The sequence below is a fragment of the Periplaneta americana genome, chromosome 4, assembly GCF_040183065.1.
Source record: "Periplaneta americana isolate PAMFEO1 chromosome 4, P.americana_PAMFEO1_priV1, whole genome shotgun sequence".
NCBI classification, from domain to species: domain Eukaryota; kingdom Metazoa; phylum Arthropoda; class Insecta; order Blattodea; family Blattidae; genus Periplaneta; species Periplaneta americana.
Window position 1 is genome coordinate 103,094,988 of NC_091120.1, and position 22,557 is coordinate 103,117,544.

General features: G+C 34.9%; 1 protein-coding gene across 1 annotated transcript in view; it reads right to left on the reverse strand.

The window, feature by feature from the left end:
* The window catches only part of LOC138698941 (neuroendocrine convertase 1-like), a 435,125-nt gene that overhangs the window by 389,794 nt on the left and 22,774 nt on the right, over positions 1-22,557 (reverse strand). Inside the window, exon 3 of the mRNA XM_069825139.1 lies at positions 16,658-16,857. Coding sequence (XP_069681240.1) covers positions 16,658-16,857 — 200 coding nt within the window. The remainder of the gene's footprint in view (positions 1-16,657; positions 16,858-22,557) is intronic.

Here is a 22,557-nt window from a genome sequence, read left to right on the forward strand (position 1 = left end):
ATCCTTCCTGGCCTTAGAGTTTACTTAGCGTGTATCACAAATTAGTAGCAGTGATATTTCCTTTGTGCAAGGGTGGCAAGTACGTAGAACTGATGTCTAGGAAATTTGGAAGTTTTAACCTCCCATTACTCCGTGGGTCTCCGTAGCTTCCAACAGAGAGGAACCTAATCTTTATCTTTAGGTTTACCTCCAGTAACGAGATACTTCTGTATGTATTTGGGGACTACACGGCAAGAAGGATGAATGTGAGGAAGGAGCGGCAACCAAGGAGTTGTCCCCTACTCTACTATCCTCCTTCTGTAGTAACTCGCAGCAAAGAGCAAAGAGTTTGCAATGCATTAGTACTTTGTTATGAATGTAGTCATAGGGTCTATGTTATTTAATGCATACAATTTACGATAGGCTATTAATTAAACTTAATAACTATTAGGGTAATACAGGGCTATTCAAAAAGAAGGAGCAGATTTCAAATATTTATTTCTTCCAAACTACAGAAGATAGAAACACAATTCCAACGTTCCTGGACAGCCGAAAGTTTAAATTTTGAACAGTCCGGGTAGAAGTTCCAATCACGGCCGCATTGGCGCTGTTGCTTGTCATGCGCGGCCGCATTGGTGCCGTTGATTGTCAGTAGTAAAATGGCGACACAACAGGAAAAAGAATTTTGTGTGCTGCAATTAGCAAAACTAGAGTCCATTATTGAAGTTCAACGTGCTTTTCGCCGTCAGTTTAATAAATAACCGCCTCGTCATAAGCAGATTTACCAGTGGCATTAAAAATTCGTAGAAGATGGTTGCATCTGCAAACAGAAAAGCACGGGACGTCAATGCACATCGAATAAAAATGCCGAGCGTATTCTTACAGTTTACTAAAGGAGCCCAAAAAATCCACAACACGAGCAAGCAGAGAACTGAACATTCCTCAACCAACGGTATGGCGAGTTCTGAAACACCGTCTGCACATGAAGCCGTACAAACTGCAGTTATTGCGAGCATTGCATTTTGACGACCACAACAATGACACCATTCCAGGACGTTGGATTGGAAGAGCAGAAGGATAAGATCAACTTCATCGCCGGTGGCCTCCCAGGTCTCCAGACCTCACTCCTTGTGATTTTTTTCTGTGGGGTTACGTAAAAGACAGTGTTCTTATCCCCCCTATGCCTGACATTGGCCTTAATACTGCAATCAACAACGCCAATGTGGCCGTGATTGGAACTTCTACCCGGACTATTCAAAATTTAAACTTTCGTCTGTCTAGGAACGTTGGAATTGTGTTTCTGTCTTTTGTAGTTTGGAAGAAATAAATATTTGAAATCTGCTCCTTCTTTTTGAATTGCCCTGTATAATATATAAGAGAAGAGAATGAATGATCGAGTTAAAGAAGAAAACGAAATAAATTGTTATAATATAGCCTAATAGCTATTTAAATTAAGCCTTTATTGAGCATAAATTCTTAAGGAAAAAATACTAATATGTTAGAGGTGCTTTGATACAATTAATGGATAATGTAATAAAGAGGCACTAGGTAGGATCTACACTCATAAAAAATAAATTCACATATAAAAACAAAAGTTCATTGACTGTTGAAATTAAAGACTTACTTCCTCTTATGAGGGACATTGCTGAAATATTCCTTTGTAGCAGCTAAATTACCTATATTGTAGGAAGTATTATTATAAGGTAAGAGTGTTAAAATCTAGAGACATGGACGAAATACCAGTTTGAAAGCATTCATTTCCTTGCATGGGATCTCTTACAAGCTCGTTCAGGTACTACAGAACTCTCTCAAGTCTACAGGTATGCTACCTAAAGATCAACGAGGTAAACATCATAATCATCACAACAGAAAATCTGATGATGTCTTCGAAAGTGTTCTCAACCACATTAAATCATTCAAGGGACGGAAAAGCAATTATGGTCAGTCAAAAAGTGATCGAATATAACTTCCCGACAATCTAAGCATAAACATATTATGAAATGTATGTTTCACAAGGTCGTTCCGATGTGTCTTATGAATAGCTACTAAAGAAATATTTTCAACACCAGATTTAACATATCATTTGGAATCCACGTCGTGACACTTCAAGTACATGTGACAAGTTTCAGGCTTATCTCAAAGTTTATGAAAATAAACTCTCTGATAACAATGTGTTTTTTCTTCCTGTACGTGAAGTATACTATACACTCGTATACTCGTAGAATGACACTGTATTCGCTTTGTTTCTGTGTTTACGTACCAGCTAGGTCCGGTCTGCCTTCTAAACTTCATACAACAATGGCATATGACGCTGAATGTTCCGCAACTCTATTCATCCTTTATTCCGTGTAAAGTTCATTTGTAATTCTTCGGAAATATTGTATAAAAATTTCACTTATTTTTATTTTTTGTTAGTAAGATATCTTACATTGTTTAAGTTATAATGCTCACGTTATAAATATGGATGTGCTGAAATTCATTAAGGGAGTCTACATACTGGCAGCATTATATCAGCTATATAAAAAAATCTCTGAATGCGTTACGTTTTGTTGCAAGTCAATATCTGTGTTGTTTTCGGTGTGAAAAGCACAGGCCTATGTATTGCTGTCGGTGGAAAATAACTTTTAAATTGAAGTACTGCGTATTTTGTTCTGTGCATCACAATATTGCGCCGACGTGGAAACGAATTTATACGCGCTGCTGTTGTTTATCGAACATTGCACTTTCCTTTTAATATTTCAATTTGAAGTTCTGGTCCATGTTTTGTAGGAATATTAATTGATGGCAGAGCCATTTGAACGTACTAGACATCATGTCTGTTGGCAACTAAATATGTATATATTTTTATTGAATTATACTCTTGCCTGATTTAACTTTATTCTTGTTAGTAATACAATTTTATTTGTAACTGAAGTATTTCCCGTTAATAACGATTTAATTTTATTGTAAGGTTAAAGTTACAAGAGTCGAAGCCCAATAGAACGACGAAATGACGGGAATAATCTAGGCGTGGAGAATTGAATTATAATAAGTCCTTGGTGGTCTAGTAGCCTAGTTACTATGGTGGCCGTTGGGTTCGGATTCAGGTCCAACCGAGTACCTTGAATATTTCATGAGCGATAGATTCCTAAAAATGAATTATTCTAGAAGTGTAGTAAAACTGTCGATCTGGTATCGTAAATTTATGGCATGATAGATAACCCTGTCCCAGATAAAGAGAGGATCATAGAAAAGATTTTTCAGCCATTTCGCACCCACCTTGAATTTCGACAATGAATAATCTCTCTAGTTAACAGCGTGGTAAGTAAAATATTACTGTTACTACTATTACTAGTTTTGCTTCTAAAACTGCTATTACTATTGCTACTATTACTATTGCTGCTACTACTATATTGCTACTACTATTACTACTACTGCTACTAAAGCTGCTACTACTATTACTACTGCTGCTACTATTACTACTACTGCTACTATTATTACTACTACTAGTACTACTATTATTATTCTAGTTTCGGGGTTTCTTTCAATAATTATCACAGAAACCTGCAGAAAAGTATATTCTATTATCCATGTGCTAAAAAGGATAAATGTTCTTCTCCCCTCTTGTTTAAAACAGTCCCTTGAGCAGACGCTTGTATTTCCCTATTTTGACTATGATGACATTTTACTGACTGACCTTTCCAGCGACAACAAAATGAAACTTCAACGTGCTCATAATTTGTGTGTAAGTTTAGTAAGCAATGTTCGTAAATATGATAATATTACCCCATCCCTGGAAGCAATAGGTTGGCTTAAACTAGATAAGAAAAGAAATTTACATTCACTTTTCTTTCTCTTCGAAATCTTGAACTCTTCTATTTCTTCGTACCTTTCGTCTCGCTTCACTTACCTTTCTTTCCACCGTAATCTGAACACAAGCTCTCGCCATGAAACAATACTAACAATGCCATCCCATCGCACATCCTCATACTCATCTTCTTTCACAATAGCCATGCCAAGACTCTGGAATTCGCTACCTGCTAGCATCAGGGACTGTCGAATTAAAATTGAATTCAAACGTAAACTTTATAGGCACTTGGTCAGTAATTGAGACTCGTTCAGACATGGTTTCTTGTAAATAGTTCTCTTAATCTCTCACAAAATACTTCAATATCTACTAATTTCATCACTATACAGTATTGTTATTCTAGGTTTAATTTGTAATTCAGTAAATACAAAATATTCTTCGTTCTTAACTTCTATGATAAATTGTCTAGCTTTCATTAGTCAGGTATTCTATTCGTACATTGATTTTTATTGTAATTGTAATTGTAAATTGTAATTTCATTCTTCATATTATAGTTGTAATCCCCTGGCAGAGGGGCAGAGAAGGCCTGGCGGCCTTATCTACGCCAGATTGAATAAAAAATACTAAATACTACTAATACTAATTACCAGTATTAGCACCAGCCGTGGGAATGGGAGTTTCTAGCTATTCGCTGCTGTCATGTTTTTCTCCATTTTCAAACATTAAAATTGCATGTGTTTATAATTATGTATTATTAACCATTAGAATTGTATGTACTCCAATTATACATAGGCCTGTATAGATAGAGTGCTACTAGCACCTATGAACTCGTGAAGATAACTGCCTAGAATCAAACTGAACTTTCTCCAAATTATGAAATATGGGATTAAGGTATGTTTCATTGCAGAATTATGCAGGGAATGTAAGAAACTGTTCGCTTGAGGTCAAACTGGAATTTATCTGCTTTAACTTTTCCACTACCACTACCACCTACCAACTACTAACTACCACCTACTACTAGCTCATTTACCTGCACCATAAGATTCTTACTACAGTATATGCTATGGATTACACAAGCATTTTGGTTTCGCGAGAGAACGAATGATCTATACAGTTCTTGTTCAGAGAACAATAAATAAATTAAGATGGGAAAGTGCTTGTAGATCTACTCTGACTTTACTAATACTTGTCTAGAAAAGAATAATTAAGCTATGTTTTCATAAACATCTTGATTACCATCGGTATTATGTTTACTGATTTCAGTGTTTAAAAAATTACACATATGTGTTAGGCCTATAATATTTTATTAAACTTTATACACAGAAAACGGAATAAATTAAAATTGATATAAATATTTGTATGAATTCAGAATTCTGTCTTACAGTCGGACTTGTGATATTGTTTTTACAGGGTGGTGGCCTGTGCAAAACACAACATATGTCAGGTAAAAAATCAAATTGGGTCAATTTTAGACTTGAGATATTTGTCAATTTAGATCTTCAAATGTACTATCATAAATACATAAATAAAAATCCACATTCAATACATCCAGAAGAAATGAACTACTTCACAAGCACTATTCTTAATCACGTTACCTACATTGAATTGAAACCCAAATAACTTATCCGGAAAATATTCAAGTTCGGAAAATTCCACTTTAGTGAATTAAAAAAACAAGTATTAGTATTATTTTTTAAGAATAATATCAATAATATGGTATGTATTTTACTGTCTATTTCTCTAAGTGAAATTGTACATTTTAAACTGTATTGTTAATTGAAATTTAAGTTTTAAACCCTCTTTCTTTCTTTCTTGTCTACTTTTTTTTTTTAATTTATATGGATTGCTTCCTTAGCACGAATCTTACTCTTTCAGGTATTCGCTGGATCATGAATTCTTGTTTATATCTATATAGCTACGTGTGTTTTGCTAGCAATTTATTTATGTATTAATAGAATTATAACTCTATATTATATTTGCTTTTGCCAAACATTTATATCCAAATAGTAATGGAAACGTGGAAGAGAAATGCAACACGGGTATGATTAATGGAGAAAATACTATAATATGTGTAGATTATTTGTAGGCAACCAGTAATTAGTAATAGCCGTCGAGTATAATGAATTAATATTTATATGATGAAGAAATGAAAAGAAAAATAAATATGCATAAACAGAACTACATGGAAATTGGAAAAGAAGGAGTAAATGATGCAAAATTAAAAGAAAATGGAAAATTGATTAAGGGATGCAAGAAATTGAAATATCCAGGAATAAAATTTATAAAATATGATAGGCTTCAAATAGAAATTAAAGACATAATAACTTAAGAAAGGTCAATAATAAGAAAGTTAAAAGTTTTCTTGTCCACACCTGTGGAGTAACGGTTAGTGGATCTGGCCGGGATCGATTCCCGGTCGGGGCAAGTTACCTTTTTTCCGGGGTTTTCCCTCAATCCAACATGAGCAAATGCTGCGTAACTTTCGGACTCATTTCACCGGGATTATCACGTTCATCTCATTCGGACACTATATAACCTAAGATGTTGATAAAGTGTCATAAAATAACCCAATAAAATAAAAAATAAACGTTTTCTTACTAGATAAACTTCTTTCTCAAAAAAATAGAAAACAAAAATAGTAATTTAATAAATAATTGCATTTGTTTGCAGTGTGACAATTTATAGAGTAGCATTGTTCATATTAAATTACTCAAACGTTAATGCTAAATTAGAACATAAAGAAAGTAGCTACCTTAGAAGGTGAGGGTGATGTTCAAAATTATATACAATGAGAAATGAGGAAATTAGGAGCAGGATGGATTATAAAAATTGTATAATGAATTGTAACATCCGTAGTAAATAATTAAACCATGTTCAGAGGATGAAGAACGACAGACTACCGAGACAGATAATGGAATGGAAGGGAGAAGAGGGAAAGTTCACGGGTTATATGGATGGAGGAAATTAATAAAGAATGCAACAGAAAGGATTAGAAGAAAGAGACTTGAAAAATATAGAAGAATATTAGGGTACAGAAATATGCTTGAGTTTTAAAATAAGTAAATAAATTAATAAGTAAGTAAATAAATAAATAAATAAATAAATAAATAAATAAATAAATAAATAAATAAATCAATGAATGAATGAATGAATAAATGAAAGAAAGAAATGTTTTTGTACAATTTGAATTGTTGTAACTAGTTGGATTACATAAAGGCTCCCAAATTGAACTCAGACAGCCAAAGAATAAGAATGCAATAAAACATGTGTGAACATGCAGCAATAGGAGAAGTCGGGGGAATATGGGCACCTTAGTACTATTTCGGGTGCAATATCTCTCGGTTTTATCTAATAATTAATTTTACAGCTGGAATATGTTTGTTAACAATTTAGCTATATTATATAAGAATCCTGACTGCTTACTCATAAACGTATGCAAGTAAAATTGGAAAATGCAAGTTAATGTGTTTTGCCCATATTCCCCCGAGTGTGGGGATAAAATGGGCATTAATGATGTGAATCACAGACAACTGAAAGAAGTGAAAAGCACTTAAAATACTTGAAAATATAACTATATTATGTATTGTATATGCAATTTGTGATGGTTACTGCTTAAGAACTTTGGCGATGAATGACGTTTGGAGATTCTAAGACATTTGAATCAGTGGAAGGAATTGTATGAATTTTAGGTTTGTCACCTGATGCTGCAGTTCCAATGTAAGCATAATCAGGAATGACACTCACGTGCAGTGGAAAAGGGCCAGAAAGTCAGAAGGCATTTACAGCCAGACATACATTGACACATCTGTTCCATGCTTCTTTGACAATGGAAGTAAACTCGATCTTCGTAAAAGGTCTCCTAAGTTGCCTGAAGAAAGCTGTAGCACCACTGTTGTAAGCTGTCTTCAGAGGACCAAACAGACCCCTATCTGCTGATTGAAGCCAGGCTGTGGTGTGTGGAGGAAGACAAAACATGCACAATCCATTTTCTACTGCAAAGTTAAGAGCTTCAGGATTACAACTATGTGAATCACGTCCACCTACTATCAAAATTACAGGTGCATGCTTACTGATGTTGAAATAAATAACGAAATTCTTGATTATTAAGAAAAATATACGAGGTGTGATCATTAAATTCCGAGATTGTGTCTGCTGTGGGCGAAGGCATCACGTGATTGATACGCGTGCGCAGCAGTGACACTAGACGACCTTGAAGAGACACGACACAAAGTTTCGAAGCGCTATCTTCATTGAGACCTGTGTTACACAAGGTTTTGTTAGCACGTGCACCCGCGCATTTGCGATATCACGATGGACTCGAAACTGGAGCAGAGAGCCAACGTCAAATTCTTTGGGAAAGCGGCAACCGTAACCCATGGAATGTTGAAGCAAGCCTACGGGAACGAAGCAGTGAGTCAAGCGAGGTATTTTGAGTGGCATTCTCGTTTCAGAAATGGCAGAACATCGCTGAAGGACGACGAGAGGCCAGGTCGACCACGCACGTGCAACACTCCGAAAATGTCGAAAAAATTCAAAAAATTGTGCATAATGATCCTCACGTCTATTTTGAACATGAATGACCACAACTCTGGATAAAAAGCAACGACGACACTTCGCCAGCTGACAGAGCTCTTGCAACACTCCAGTTTTGCACCCGTAATAAGATAGTCGTTCCTCACCCCCTTATTCACAAGTTTTGGCCACCTGCGACTTTTTTTTTTGTTTCCGAAGATGACATTCAAGCTAAAGGGTCACCGTTTTGTCATTGTGGAGGAGATCCAACGAGAATCGCAGAAGGTGCTTGACAGGCTTCAAGAACGCGACTTCCAGGAGGCATTCGAAAAATGGCAGACGCGTTGGGATCAGTGTATAGCTGCCCAAGTGGACTACCTTGAAGAGGATGGCAGCCAAATTTAAATGAGGTAATTTTATTTCCACTTATGGGATAGGACTCGGAATTTAATGATCACACCTCGTATCTCCGTTAATGTAGGCAGACTGCTTGTTGAAGTACACCTTACTGACAGCAGGCAGCTGTTCTTTCAGTCATTGTCCTCATGTCTTTTATAATGATACTTGGAGGAAAGTAGTTCCCTGCTGCATTAAAGTCGGCCTAAAGGGTAATGGATTCTCCCTTTTCTTTAGGGTAAATGCAATGCACCACTTTATGTTCTTTGGGTGCAATGACATATTTCGCTCTTGTAATCATTTGTAGGCTATTTTCATCAAGATTGAAGAGTCATTTTTATGAAGTGTAGTGCTTGCCCATATTCCCCCGAACATTGGCGCCCATATTACCCCGACATGTAGGGTTTATTTTCAACAGTTGGCTCTACCGTAAATATTTACAAAATAACGTCTGACGCAATAGAACGGCAGTTCGAGATATGTATTCTGTATGTATACTATTAGATTATAACTATTTTCTAATGTTTATGTGTAATCTATTGCATATAACATATATAAAGTAAGTATTGTGAAATTTTAGTATTCTTTGAAGGCAATACTCACGTTTCAGATGGCTATTTTAACAACAATACGAGACAATACTGCACAGCGCGCTTCCCACAGCAACCATTACGATACTCTCACTTTATACTAACCGTTATTAGCGAAGAAACATAATTCGTTGCAAGAGTTTCGACATGAAAACGTAATATTGCCCATATTTCCCACGTGCCCATATTCCCCCGAATACCCCTATATAGAGTGAAAGTAAAGTAAGACATCAACAGCTTATTACTTGGATAGAGTAAAACAAAAATTTCTAATATCATATTAATAGTCTCAAATGTATATTTTTTTAGAAAAAAAAAATTATCCCTAAATGTTAACACTGTTTTTATCAATAAGTATGATACGTACGATTGCCATTTTTTTACTTATCATGAGAGAAACTAGTCAGGAATGATGTATCCACTTGCAGTTTTTCAAAGAAATGAACAGTTTCCTAGCAAATTAAATAGGACGACTAATATGTATCGTTATTTCATGACATCAGTAACTTTGGCGATCCTGATCTAGGACTACTTCAGGGCACAAAACTGCGATTCAGACCTGTGTTCTAGTAAAATATGTGCAAACAGTCATTTCATGAAATTAAAAACTATACTGTTTTATGTGGAATACGACTATAATATGGATTATACGTCACATGTTACGAAATACCTTGTAATTTAACCGTTATGCTATAGCTTAAAAATATAAGAAATTGGATTAAAGTAATGTCATTATTCGCTTTAAATTGAATTAAAGACTTTGTGACGTCTATGAGGAAAAACCATTGAAGTCATCTGATAACTCTATTTTCATTAAAGACAGAGGTTAAATAAGTTTTTCTCCATATGGTAAGTGTATGTGTGCACGCAATGACAACTTTCTGATTTATTACGCAAATAAATATACACTGGCCCTCGGGAGTAACATTTTTTATTACTTAAAGGTAAGCCAATTTTAAATAAATGACATGCATTAATATTACGTACAAGATTAATAATTTCATATTATATATTTACATTTTAATAGATATTGTTTTAAAAGAAACTAACGAAAATGATTTTGTAAGCATTCTCTGGTGCGTTACACAATAATTTTGCTCCACATTTCTATGTCATAGATATTTTGGAACAACTGGATAATACGCACTGTAGAGCAACAACGACTACGTGGGCCACTAGTCTCCGGGCCGTACAAGCCGTTTGAAACAAAAGAATCGAAATGGTGGTAGTAAAATTCGCGACTATATACTTAAATACTTGACTCCATAGTGATGTTCAAGGTTTACGGATTATAACAACGGTGTTTTGAATACACTGAAATAAAATGCAAATATAGTAAGATCTAATAGTAAGTTATCACAACGAAATAAAAGGGGAAAAAAGTGTGATTCAGGAAATATTGCAATGAATGAAAGTAAATTTGTGGTTAATATTCGCCAAAGTGTTACTACATAATTATGACCGAGTTGCCGTTTTATTTTGAAAATGCCTCGTCATATATTCGTATATATTCATATGTATCATTTCAAATGTAAATTGTGAATAAATTTGAATTTTTTTTTAATATAACAATTTTCTATTACATAGAAGTAATATGTAAATGAAACATTGTAAATTTAAAATTATAAATAATTTATTAAGTACAATATAATATAATTTAAATTAGTACATGGAGAATGGAATGAAATGTTATGTTTAAATTAATAAGTTTTGTCACGTACGGTTCGCGACAGAAACAGTTTGGCTGTAAGATGATAACTGCGCATGCGCGGACTTGGTTAATAAAAACCTAAACAGAAGTAAGCAAACCTAACCTTCGTATATGCAAGATGTGTAACCGGAGAAAGAATAAAATAAGAAAAATAACAGTATCTAATGCTAACGTCAATATATTTGGAAATATTGACAAGGAACAACATAATTCTAATGAAGATATATTTCAAAATATTAATCAATTTTATCACTGTCCGTGTGTCTAATTTAGACGAATATATGTATCTGCTCATCAAACACTGCCTAACCTTGTCGCTAACAGTGCTGCTATCTGTCAATAATGTTCAGAACGAAGTAGGTAGGTAGAGAGAGAGAGAGAGAGAGAGAGAGAGAGAGAGAGAAACAAACAAATTTCTCCTCCTAACGACGTCATAGCTTAACGTCATGTCCTTATGTTGGCGACATTGTGTAGGCCTATTTAGTTCCATTTGGTCGTAACCGTAACGGCACAGTTTAAGACTACCGTGGCTAATTCTTCAGCGGATATTTTTATTTGCCTGGAAAGTCACAACATAATTGTAATTTAAAGAACTTCTAATTTAAGAAGGGTGGGTTGAGCGGAGAAAAATTCTCTCCGGCACCGGGACTCGAACCCGGGTTTTCAGTTCTACGTGCTGACGCTTTATTCACTAAACCACACCGGATTCTAGTTCCGATGCCGGATTGAATCCTCTCAGTTTAAGTTCCACCTCTCAGTTTCCCTTTAGTGGCCAACCCTCACGCACTGTGTCACAGATGTGTGACCGTGGCACAATGTCCAACATACTATGTGCAGAGGTGCACTCATTACGAGTAACAAAGTGGCCGGGATCCGACGGAATGAGCGCCGTCTTAAATCACTAAGTGATTATTTACGCATATCATATTATAGCGATGTACCGAAGTGCATATGATATTTCAGTGCAGCAATTCTGCATTACCATATAATGAAGGATAGGTGGAGCGGAGAAAAATTCTGGAACTGGAACTGGAATCCGGAGTGGCTTAGTGGATAAAGCGTCAGCACGTAGAGCTGAAAACCCGGATTCGAGTCCCGGTGCAGGAGAGAATTTTTCTCCGCCCATCTTTCATTATATGGTAAATACAACTATGTATGCAAGTCTCTTTGTATGGTGATATAAGAGTTCTGTATTGCGTAGTGAAAACAAAAATGTTCTGAGTCAGTGACACAGAACCATTTTGTTTCCATTGGCCAGACTGACTAAGAAGTTTTTCGTTTGTATTGGCTAGACTGTTCTCCCGGTAAATTGAAACGGTGACAACTGAGTTTGTTTTGTAAGATTTCAGTGTTAGTAAGAGATTGAAAATGAATGAAGAAAATATAAGGAGAATTAATCAATCAAAAGAGTTTTATTCACGGCTTCAGTGCGAGGTATGTCCTGACAAATCTAAAGATCAACATCATGTTCTTGCCATTGCATTCGGTTATATGCAGAACATTTCATTGCCAGTTATCCCTGTACAAGGCACATTTTATCTGAGACAGTTAAATGTCAACTCATTCTGCATTCATGATGTCAAGAAAAACCATGCAACTTTGTACATTTACAATGAAGGCATCGCAAAAAAGGCCATAATGAGGTGTGTTCTTTCGTTTTCGAATACCTTAGCTCTGTCCTAAATGATATAAAAGAAGTTCAAGTTTACTGTGACAACTGTGGAGGCCGCAATAAAAGCCACGCTCTTAATAGTGTATTTTTGGCGTTCACAGATTCGGAGACATTTGAGAAAATTGAACAATTCTATCATATCCGAGGGCATTCTTTTTTACCCTGCGATAGGGATTTCGCAATTGTCAAAAGGACCATGAGAAAACATGACAGATTTTACAGCATGCATCAGTTGACCAAAATTATTATAACTTCAAGTTTATCTAGAACGTTTACAGTAGTAGAAGTTGAAATATGTGACATTAAAAATGTTAAAGACTGGTGGCAAGAGTTTTACAAGAAAACATGTGTATCCGAGGAAACAAGAGGGCGACAGGTACAGAAAAAGAAACGAAGTGCAATTTGGTATAAGTTCTGTAATGCATTGTACTTATGATGGTGACACAGCTGTTAAAGGTACCACAGTCAGAAGAAGCCACATTGATGAGTTATTAGTAAACACGTACAAGCTGTTGCACAACAGTGACCCTCGACCATCTTTTCCAGTGCGATTAGCGTACGAGACAGGTAAAGTACATATAAAACTCCAAAAAGTACAAGACATTAGATCACTGTTGCCATATGTACCTCTAGCGTACACGGACTTTTATGAAGAGTTGTTAAACTTGCCCACTGGAGGCGTAGATAGCGGCGCGTAGGAGCAAGAAGTTGATTAAAATAATAAAAATTGGCCTAAAATACGTTTCTATCCAGTACAGAAATTGAAAAATTGTTAATGGAACATTTATTTTGTCTAATTTCTTATTAATTTTCCCTCAAGTAAACTAAAAGGTTCTAAGTCACACACCCCAATTTTATTTTTTTCTCATACATTTTGTTAAAATGTAAGTTTTAGTTGACACTTTCGTTCGTACACAAAACAGTTCATTCAAAATAAATATTTCATTAACAATTTTTAAATTTCTTATAAATGTTCTTGAAAGTAAACTAAAAGGTTTTAAGTCAGACACCCTAATTTGAATTTTTTTAGGTTTATAGAAAAAAAAAAGTAATTTTGGTCATGATTTAGCTCACGTTTAGGTCCTATATTAAAATGTAATTTTTTCATATTTTTAAACAAACCGTGAAACAGTTTTTTTTAGTTTTCCAAAAAACAAGGTTGGATGACTTAGAACGTTTTAGTATTCCCCGACTCATATGTACTTCGGTACATCACAATAATTCCAATTCAATGTTTCGACACCGGAGTGGTATAGTGGTTAGGTGGAGAAGATTCTTGCAGCGAGGCTGAGTTAGGTTACGGTGTTCAAATCTCGATCGGAATTATTCTCAACTATAAGGAAAATATTAAGTAATTCCCTACGAATCTTAGTCAACATATCGCCAATATATTATAAGAAATTGCCCGCGTCATAGCTCAAGCACTGGTCTCTACAAGGCGGATTCGATTCCCTATCAGGTCACGATTAAATGTGTGGTGGACAAAGCAAAATTTGCAGAGCGTTTTTCTCTCTTTTATTCCACTAATACTCTTCACTTCCCCGATTCAACAATCATCTGCAGTAGTTAAAACTAGGCTGATGTGAAATCTTGGGGATAGTACGGGTTTCTAATAGGAAGAGCTTTGGGTTCCTGTCCCTGGGGCTCATCAGGAATTCATCTGAGTATGGGACCTGACTCTGTCGGGGCTGAGGCAGGACGGTCCATCTGTCAGCATAGGATTAAAAATGTCGCCTAGACAAGCTATTGGACTTGCAAAATCATCACATGTATAGGGCGCATACTGTGTTAATGTAAGCTTAAATTCAGGAATGCGTCCAGAGTTCGGACCCCGGAAAGCCAAGCTAATCAATCACCAATTATACTAGACATAGCATCGTTAAATAAGCTATTTAAAAGTTAAATTCTTTGAGGGTAATATAGAACTAAGGTATATAACTGTGAAGATAACTGTTATTTTTTTCGAAGTGGTGCGAATGATGCGATCTATGGATACGACAGTGAAAAAATCTCTTTGAAAGTATTTTTTTTTAGAAAAAGTATTTATTGATTGAATTTCTTGAATGAATTGTTTTTTCATTCTTAAATGCACTTTTTTAACACTTATATATTCACTGATGTACTGTTAAGTTATTTGAATAAGCAAATAACGACTTCACTGTGTTAACATTACAAATGTTTGCTGTTATGTTACCTGAATGACTACTTTCGATGTTATTTGCATCATCCTCTGAATTCTAGGATGCAAATAATATAGAAACTAGTCGGACAAATAACATAACACAAAAAATTTATAACGTTAACACAGTGAAGTCGTTATTTACTTATTGAAATAACTTTACAGTACATCAGTGAAATTAATTTAATTTGATGAAAAATAATGCGACATAATCATTTTTCTATGTTTTTTGTAATTAAAATAATACAAATATTGTCAGATTAATTTCCTGTTAATTTGTCTTTATTTTAATTCAGCACATGTGTAGTATGTTTATCTGCCGCTTTGGCAGTGATTCGTGGCTTGATTTTCAATATGTGCAATTAAAGAGATTAATATCTACCGTCCGATGGGTTGTTTATTTGTTTCTTATGTGCTATCATGTGTTGTCTCAGCGGTGGCCCTTTTTGCCGTGCTGACCACACGACCGGGAAGACCCTTAATAATTTTCTTTTCCGTCTAGTGTCGGTTACAAGGTATCTTCCAATACAACGCATTGGATTGAAAGTCGTTAATACAAGGCAAGGTAAAACTGAAAGAAGAACACACGTATTTGCCCGTCGAGTTTTGATAGCCTCTGCATTAGTCACATGTTACATGTTCAATAATCATAACAAATGCATACAAATTATACTAACAATAGTTAATTTAATGACACGTTGTAGCTGAAAAGTTTTTAATTGTACTTCCGACTAAATTCGTCGAAAATAGTTATCCTGACCGGGCACGTACGTTATTATTTTATTTAATGCTAGTAAATAATTGTTACTAGTCTTTTGTAATACATACAGTAAATCTATAAGCTAAGTTTTGTTTAGTAAATTTACAGCCATGGAAAAGAACTCCTGCGGGACAAAATTCCGGCACACTGGCTACGCTGATTTATAACCTATGCAGTTGCGAGCGTCGTTAAAAAAAGATTATTTTCGAAACTAAATATATCTTTGAAGACATAGGAGGGATATACTTAATGATTAAAGAGTTCGTTGAAACGAATACGCTTTAACAAAATAGGAATAGACTAATATATATCTTGTTAAAATTTTACGAAGATTCTATTCCTGACTATATTACAGTGTAAACAGCAAAATACTCAACTCTAACAAATATTAGGTCTAGTAAGAATAGAGCAGATAATAATGATCGTAATAATAATAATAATAATAATAATAATAATAATAATAATAATAATAATAATACAAGGCTTCAAAAGCAACAAGAGCAGATTGGAAAGAAAGATAAATATGTATTCGAGAAATTTTATTACAAATCTGAAAACATAAGAAGGCATAAGCCATAGTAAAAAGTAAACAGTGTATAAAACTTTTCTGCCTATACAGTCGCAAATTCTTCAACGTTGTGTGTGAATTGGAGATGAAACTCGATAATACTACTGCAGAAGGAATAGATAATATAATACCATTTATAAAATAAGAGAATAACGTTTAACTTAATATTCAATCATGTTGTAACGTCAAAATTCTAGTGTTTTATAAAATTTTGATATTATGATTAATAATTTTCAATATTATAAATCGTAATTTTATATCATAATCTGAAGTGATATTTACTCCGAAAGAATAGATAAGTTAATCCTTAAAAAAAGACCAATAAACCTAAAACGCGATGTGATTAATATCTTAGTCCACAAAATTATTAAAATATATTTTCACTCTGTTGTAGGAAAAGAAATTTTGTTATAGTTCACATTCCAGCGTTTGTTAGTAATTTCCAATAAATTAAAAAAATCTGAATAAACTATAAATATCTTAGTAAAATGTGGATTACATACCTTTCCCAGATACTCGTATCCCATCTGATCGGCCAACATTTGTGCGCTGGCTTCTCCACCCTCCAGACGCACTATCCACTCGTTGCTATAATACTGTGTAGTCTCATGACCGCTGTGTCCCTCGAAGGCTCTTGTAGTTGCCCAGCATCCTCCAATCAGTACGACTAGTGACACAGCTTTCAGTATACGCGACTCCATCTCTGCCGAATTAAAGAAAGAGTGTCTTGCACACTTGGCCACAAACAGGTCTGGACGAATCAAATCGAATCAAATCACGACACTTCCTACCAACAATTAAACCTCTGGTCTCTGCCTTTCCTTCAGAGCAACTCTTGGATTGGAGAGGTTGCCAACGGTTGTAGGGGTGGAAGACGGGGTGCAAGGGGAGAAAGAATTGGAAAGAGAAAAGGGGGTAGAAAGTGACACGAAGTAAACTTGTGAAACAAAGCTCGAATAGAGCAGAAGAAGTTATTTTGTAGTTGTAGTACGCGACACGAATTTAATACCTAAAAACGTTAATTGAAATTTATGGTCCTTCCACCTTAACACGATCGTGTGATAACGGCTATGAATAAAGCTATTCTCATACCCAGCCAGCGTCATGCTGAATGCGAGCTCAAGAGAGACGTGTTGCGCTAAATGCCCCGGCAAATCCAACGCGAGGCTGTCTGCAGTCACGTCCGGCTTCATAAAGTATCAGACATTCAACGTTTTATGGAGAACAAATAAAATAGCAAGAATTTCTACGTGCTACTTTTCAATTTTTTCTTTCGAACTTCCACTAAAAAGAAGAAAAGGGAAATTCATACGTCAATGAGAGTGGAGAATTTTATAAAAAGTACGGAAACTATCATTTAATTGAAAGTCATTTAATAATATCTTCATATACCTATTCGTAACAATTAAATAATTCACTGAATTATTAATTAATTATTATTAATATGTTAACTTAAACGCCTTTTTAGTGTGGTAATTATCTTATATTATTAGACTTGAGTAGATACCAAGTTCGATTTCCGGTTATATCCAATAAACTTCTCAAGGTCTGTAAAGTCTGTAACGGGATCTAACCAGCCTCATAATCGGAAAAAATTGTGGAGCCTCGATAGGTGGCAAACTGCGGTTAAAGAAAATCCGATTAATAATAACGCATGTGAGGACTCGCAGAACTGGACATGCAACACCACTATCCCGTATGGTAGTACAGTAATTCACTACTAGATGGCAGGTGATAGACTCGGCCCGGCCCTAGCCCTTCGTATCTTTTTAACCCCCGATTTGGTTTAGGTTAGTATTTTAATTTTCGAGAAGTAGAATCCTACTTTACGATTTTATAGTACGATTTAATATTACGATTTACACTCCATTAACATTGTGAGAGTGCATTATTATAACCACAGGTAGGAAGTTCGTACCAAAACAGTAGATTTCAGTTGAGTACAGCGAGGAGTATAGATGTCATCCGCGCCTCGCCCTGCTCCCGCTCGCTACAGACGATACAGAGTATGTTCACATAAACAACGCATAGTATCATTCTGTGGAGCTGTGTAGAGTCGTGAATAGTTTGAAGAGTATTATTAATGTATATTATTATTTTAGGTTCCGAACAAAGTGAGCTATTCTGTTATTATTGTATTATTTACGTAATGTTAATATTATGCATGATTCCGGAACTCGTCGGTTATTAAATAATTATGCAAACAGGAGTATGTAACACTTTTATTTTTCCCCGATTATTCTTCGTTAAATGTTGATGTCTCGTGCTGCTATACATTCGGTTGCGTTATAGCCTCCTCAGTCCTGTTGTAGCGTATACTATACATAATTATATTTTAATTTTTTTGCAGTATCTTGGATACTTTTGAATTTTTGAATAATTAAATTTGATAGAAATGAAGACTATAACTTTTGCAACATTTTTATACCAGATTTATAAATTAGAATTAAAATTTTGGGGCTCCAAGAGTCAAAATTGCCCCAAAATTTGATTTTCTGTGAAGATATGATTTGGGATTTTTGGAACCCCAGAATGATTATGTATATATATATATATATATATATATATATATATTTTTTTTTTTTTCAATTTAAAACAAATATAAATTCGGGACTACATCGGAATTACGATACGAACTTCCTAGCTGTCTTTAACTATAGAAATGAAAAATGTTATTGAAAACAATTATGGGTTTAATATTATGTGCCACATACGAAAAACACTATTAGAGTCACGAAATACGCACTTGTTCACCTGATGATAGTAAGATGTATTGTATCATATTTCAGATTTGCTCCAATAACGTCTTGTGACATAGAACGAATATTTTCAGAGTACAAATATTGTTTTTTTTTTTTTTTCTGAATATAAAATGAAAATGTTCGTTGTTATTTGTTATAATGGGGCTAGAATCATAATTGTATGCATTGTATGTTATTTTATATGTATTTTTATTTTACCTTGGAAGTTACGAAGTTTATAATTACAAATTATTGTTTTTTATATTATTCGTTTTATTATTTTCTTGTTCTAAGGAGAACTGCTCACTTTTATAAATTTATGAATCACCTTGTTGATACTGCATTTGTGTACCTCGTTTTTACCGTGACTACGTTTTTTAGTTCTTTTTAGCATTCTCCTTATTGTATTATTTGTGTTTTTTGTTTTGTGAAGAATTTTAGATAAGGGCGCAAATAGCCTCTTTTCAAACCCCAACTTGTTCTAAGGCTGTGGACGATTGGAGCACATGTTTGATTACACTGACATTGAGAGATGCGCTTTCACTTTTCATTCGGTAGAGACATAGTCCAAGCTCATACAACTTAACTGTTTGGTACCAACTTTCTGGCTGTGATTATAACTAGACTTGGAATGTTTAGAAAATACCTATCATATATAAAGATAAACTTTGTTTAATAAATTATTTACGACTGTATATCAACTCTGGGGTTAACTATTATTTTAACAATTATGCTTTATTGTACTTTTGGGAGATTAAGAATGTTTTCGTTTTATTTATTTTTTAAATAAACATTTAAAATCACGGGACAAGAAAAAAACTGAGTTAGCCAGCAGCGAACTAATGATAGCGAGATGATATTGTAGCGAGATGAATTCGAAAATTCGCTATAAGAATTGGGCCACCTGATTAATCTTACAGTTCGGGAAAACCTAGGAAAGTTGCAACCATGAAATATACTCAAGGGGGGGGGGGGGCTCGAACACGCACCCTAGTGAAACTTGGAGTCTCACTCGCCAATTTACAAGTGGTCGGTGAAAATTTTAGATTCTGAAAGGAGATGTAAGCCAATCATTAAACATCAAGAATTATGATGAATTTTTATATATATTTTTTGTTTTTACTTTTTGGCAATAATGCAATTCTGTTCTAAAGTTTTTAATGCCTTTCTAATATATTCTAAACTTTACTGTACATTTAAATAGGTTTTGTTCTTTAGTCCAAATTGTACTCGTATGTTCCTTAATCAAGTCAGTCAGAATGTATTTTATGTATGTCCCAACTCTTAACTATAACACATAACATAAAGTTCTCTGTCATGCATAGTTCATTTCAAGGTGGCCTGGATGGCGCAGTCGGTAGAAAGCTGGCCTTCTGTGACCGAGGTTGCGGTTTCGATCCCGGCCCAGGTCGATGGCATTTAAGTGTGCTTAAATGCGACAGGCTCATGTCAGTAGATTTACTGGAATGTAAAAGAACTCCTGCGGGAGAAATTTCCGGCACACTGGCGACGCTGATATAACCTCGGCAGTTCCGAGCGTCGTTAAATAAAACAATTTACAATTTTTGTTCTTCTCAAACTACATCTTATAAACGCTCTGTATACATAATAGCTACATGCAGGGACTGTACATACACTGTAGTAAAAAACAACTGACGTAAACTGTTTCACACCAGGGGTTCCAAAATTTTTTGAAGGTGCGACCAACTTTTGGACCCCCCACCACTACTGTACCGGTATTCATCTTAATTACTTACTTATGGCTTTTAAGGAACCCAGAGGTTCATTGCCGTCCTCACACAACCCCGCCATCAGTCCCTATCCTGTGCAAGATTAAACCAGTCTCTATCATCATATCCCACCTCCCTCAAATCCATTTTATTATTATCCTCTCATCGTCGTCTCGGCCTCCTCAAAGATCTTCCTTCGTCTGGCCTTCCAACTGACACTCCATATGCATTTCTGATTCGCCCATATGTGCTATATGCCCTGCCCATCTTAAACGTCTGGATTTAATGTTCCTAATTATGTCAGGTGAAGAATACAATGCGTGCACTCCTGTGTTGTGTAACTTTCTCCATTCTCCTGTAACGTCATCCCTCTTAGCCACAAATATTTTCCTAAGAACCTTATTCTCAAACATTCTTAATCTCTGTTCCTCTCTCAAAGTCAAAGTTCCACAATCATACAGAACAACCTGTGGTATTATAACATTTATAATTTCTAAATTTCAGATATTTTGACAATAGACTACATGACAAAAGCTTCTCAACCGAATAAAAACAGGCATTTCTCAAATTTATTCTGCGTTTAATTTGCTCTCGGGTATCATGTATATTTGTTAATTTTTTCACCTCTTCGAAGGATAAATTTCCAATGATTATACTTCAATTTTGTACAATATTCTGGTCACGAGAGACAATCATATACTTTGACTTTTCGTGATTTACTTCCAAACCTATCGCTTTACTTGCCTTAAGTAAAATTCTCATGTTTTCCCCAGTCGTTTGTGTATTTTCTCCTAACATATTCACGTCATCCACATAGACAAGAAGCTGATGTAATGCATTCAATTTCAAACCCTCTCTGTTACCCTGAACTTTCCTTATGGTATATTCTTTTCTAGAGCAAAGTTAAAAAGTAAAGGTTATAGTACATCTCCTTGCTTTAGCCTGCAGTGAATTGGAAAAGCATCCGACAGAAACCGGCCTATACGGACTCTGCTGTAGGCTATATTTCACTGAAACACATTGCAATTAATAGAGCTAGTTTGTTCGAAATAACAACTTCTGAATATTATATAAAACTTCCCTCTTAACAGAGTCATATGTATTTCTGAAAACTATGAATAACTAATATACTGTACCCTTATACTCCCATTTTTTCTCCAATATCTATCGAATACAACAATTTTATCAATAGTCGATCTATTACCCCTAAATCCCTACTGATAATCCCCAATAGTTTCATCTAATATTCTCAAAGGAATATTGGACAACATGTTGTACGACATCAACGAAAGTTATATTCCTCGAAAATTACTGCAATTAGTCTTGTCCCCCTTCTTAAAAATAGATATAATTATGGACTCCTTCTATTGTTCAGGTACAATTTCCTTTCCCGTAGCATATACAAGCTTATAATTTTCGCTAGATAATGAGCTTCCACCCCCTTGTATTAATTCTCTTGGAATTTTATCGATATTTGGAGACTTGTACTTTTTCAGATTTTCTATCGCAAGTTCGACTTCAGAGACTGTGGGCTCGGGTATAAATGGCTCAGCAATTTGTATTTGAATTTCCTCCCAATCATTTATATTTTACCTATGTACATTTAGCAGTTGTCAAAATTGTTTTTCCATCTGTTCAGGATTGAATGAGAGTCTGCGAACTAGTCACCATTCTCATCCATGATCACGTTTACTCTTGCCTGATAACCGTTCTTAAATTCCTTTATGCCCTTATATAAATCTCTAATATTTTTATTCTTACTGTGTATTTCTATCTCATTTAGTTTTTCCTTCAAGTAATTTCTCTTTTTATTCCTAAGTGTACGACTTGCTTTGATTGAAATAATTATTTCTAACTGGAATAGTGTATTTCAATTTTGCCCGTTTCCTTTTTTCTACTACTGTGAAACAATTCTCATCAAGGTGAAGAATG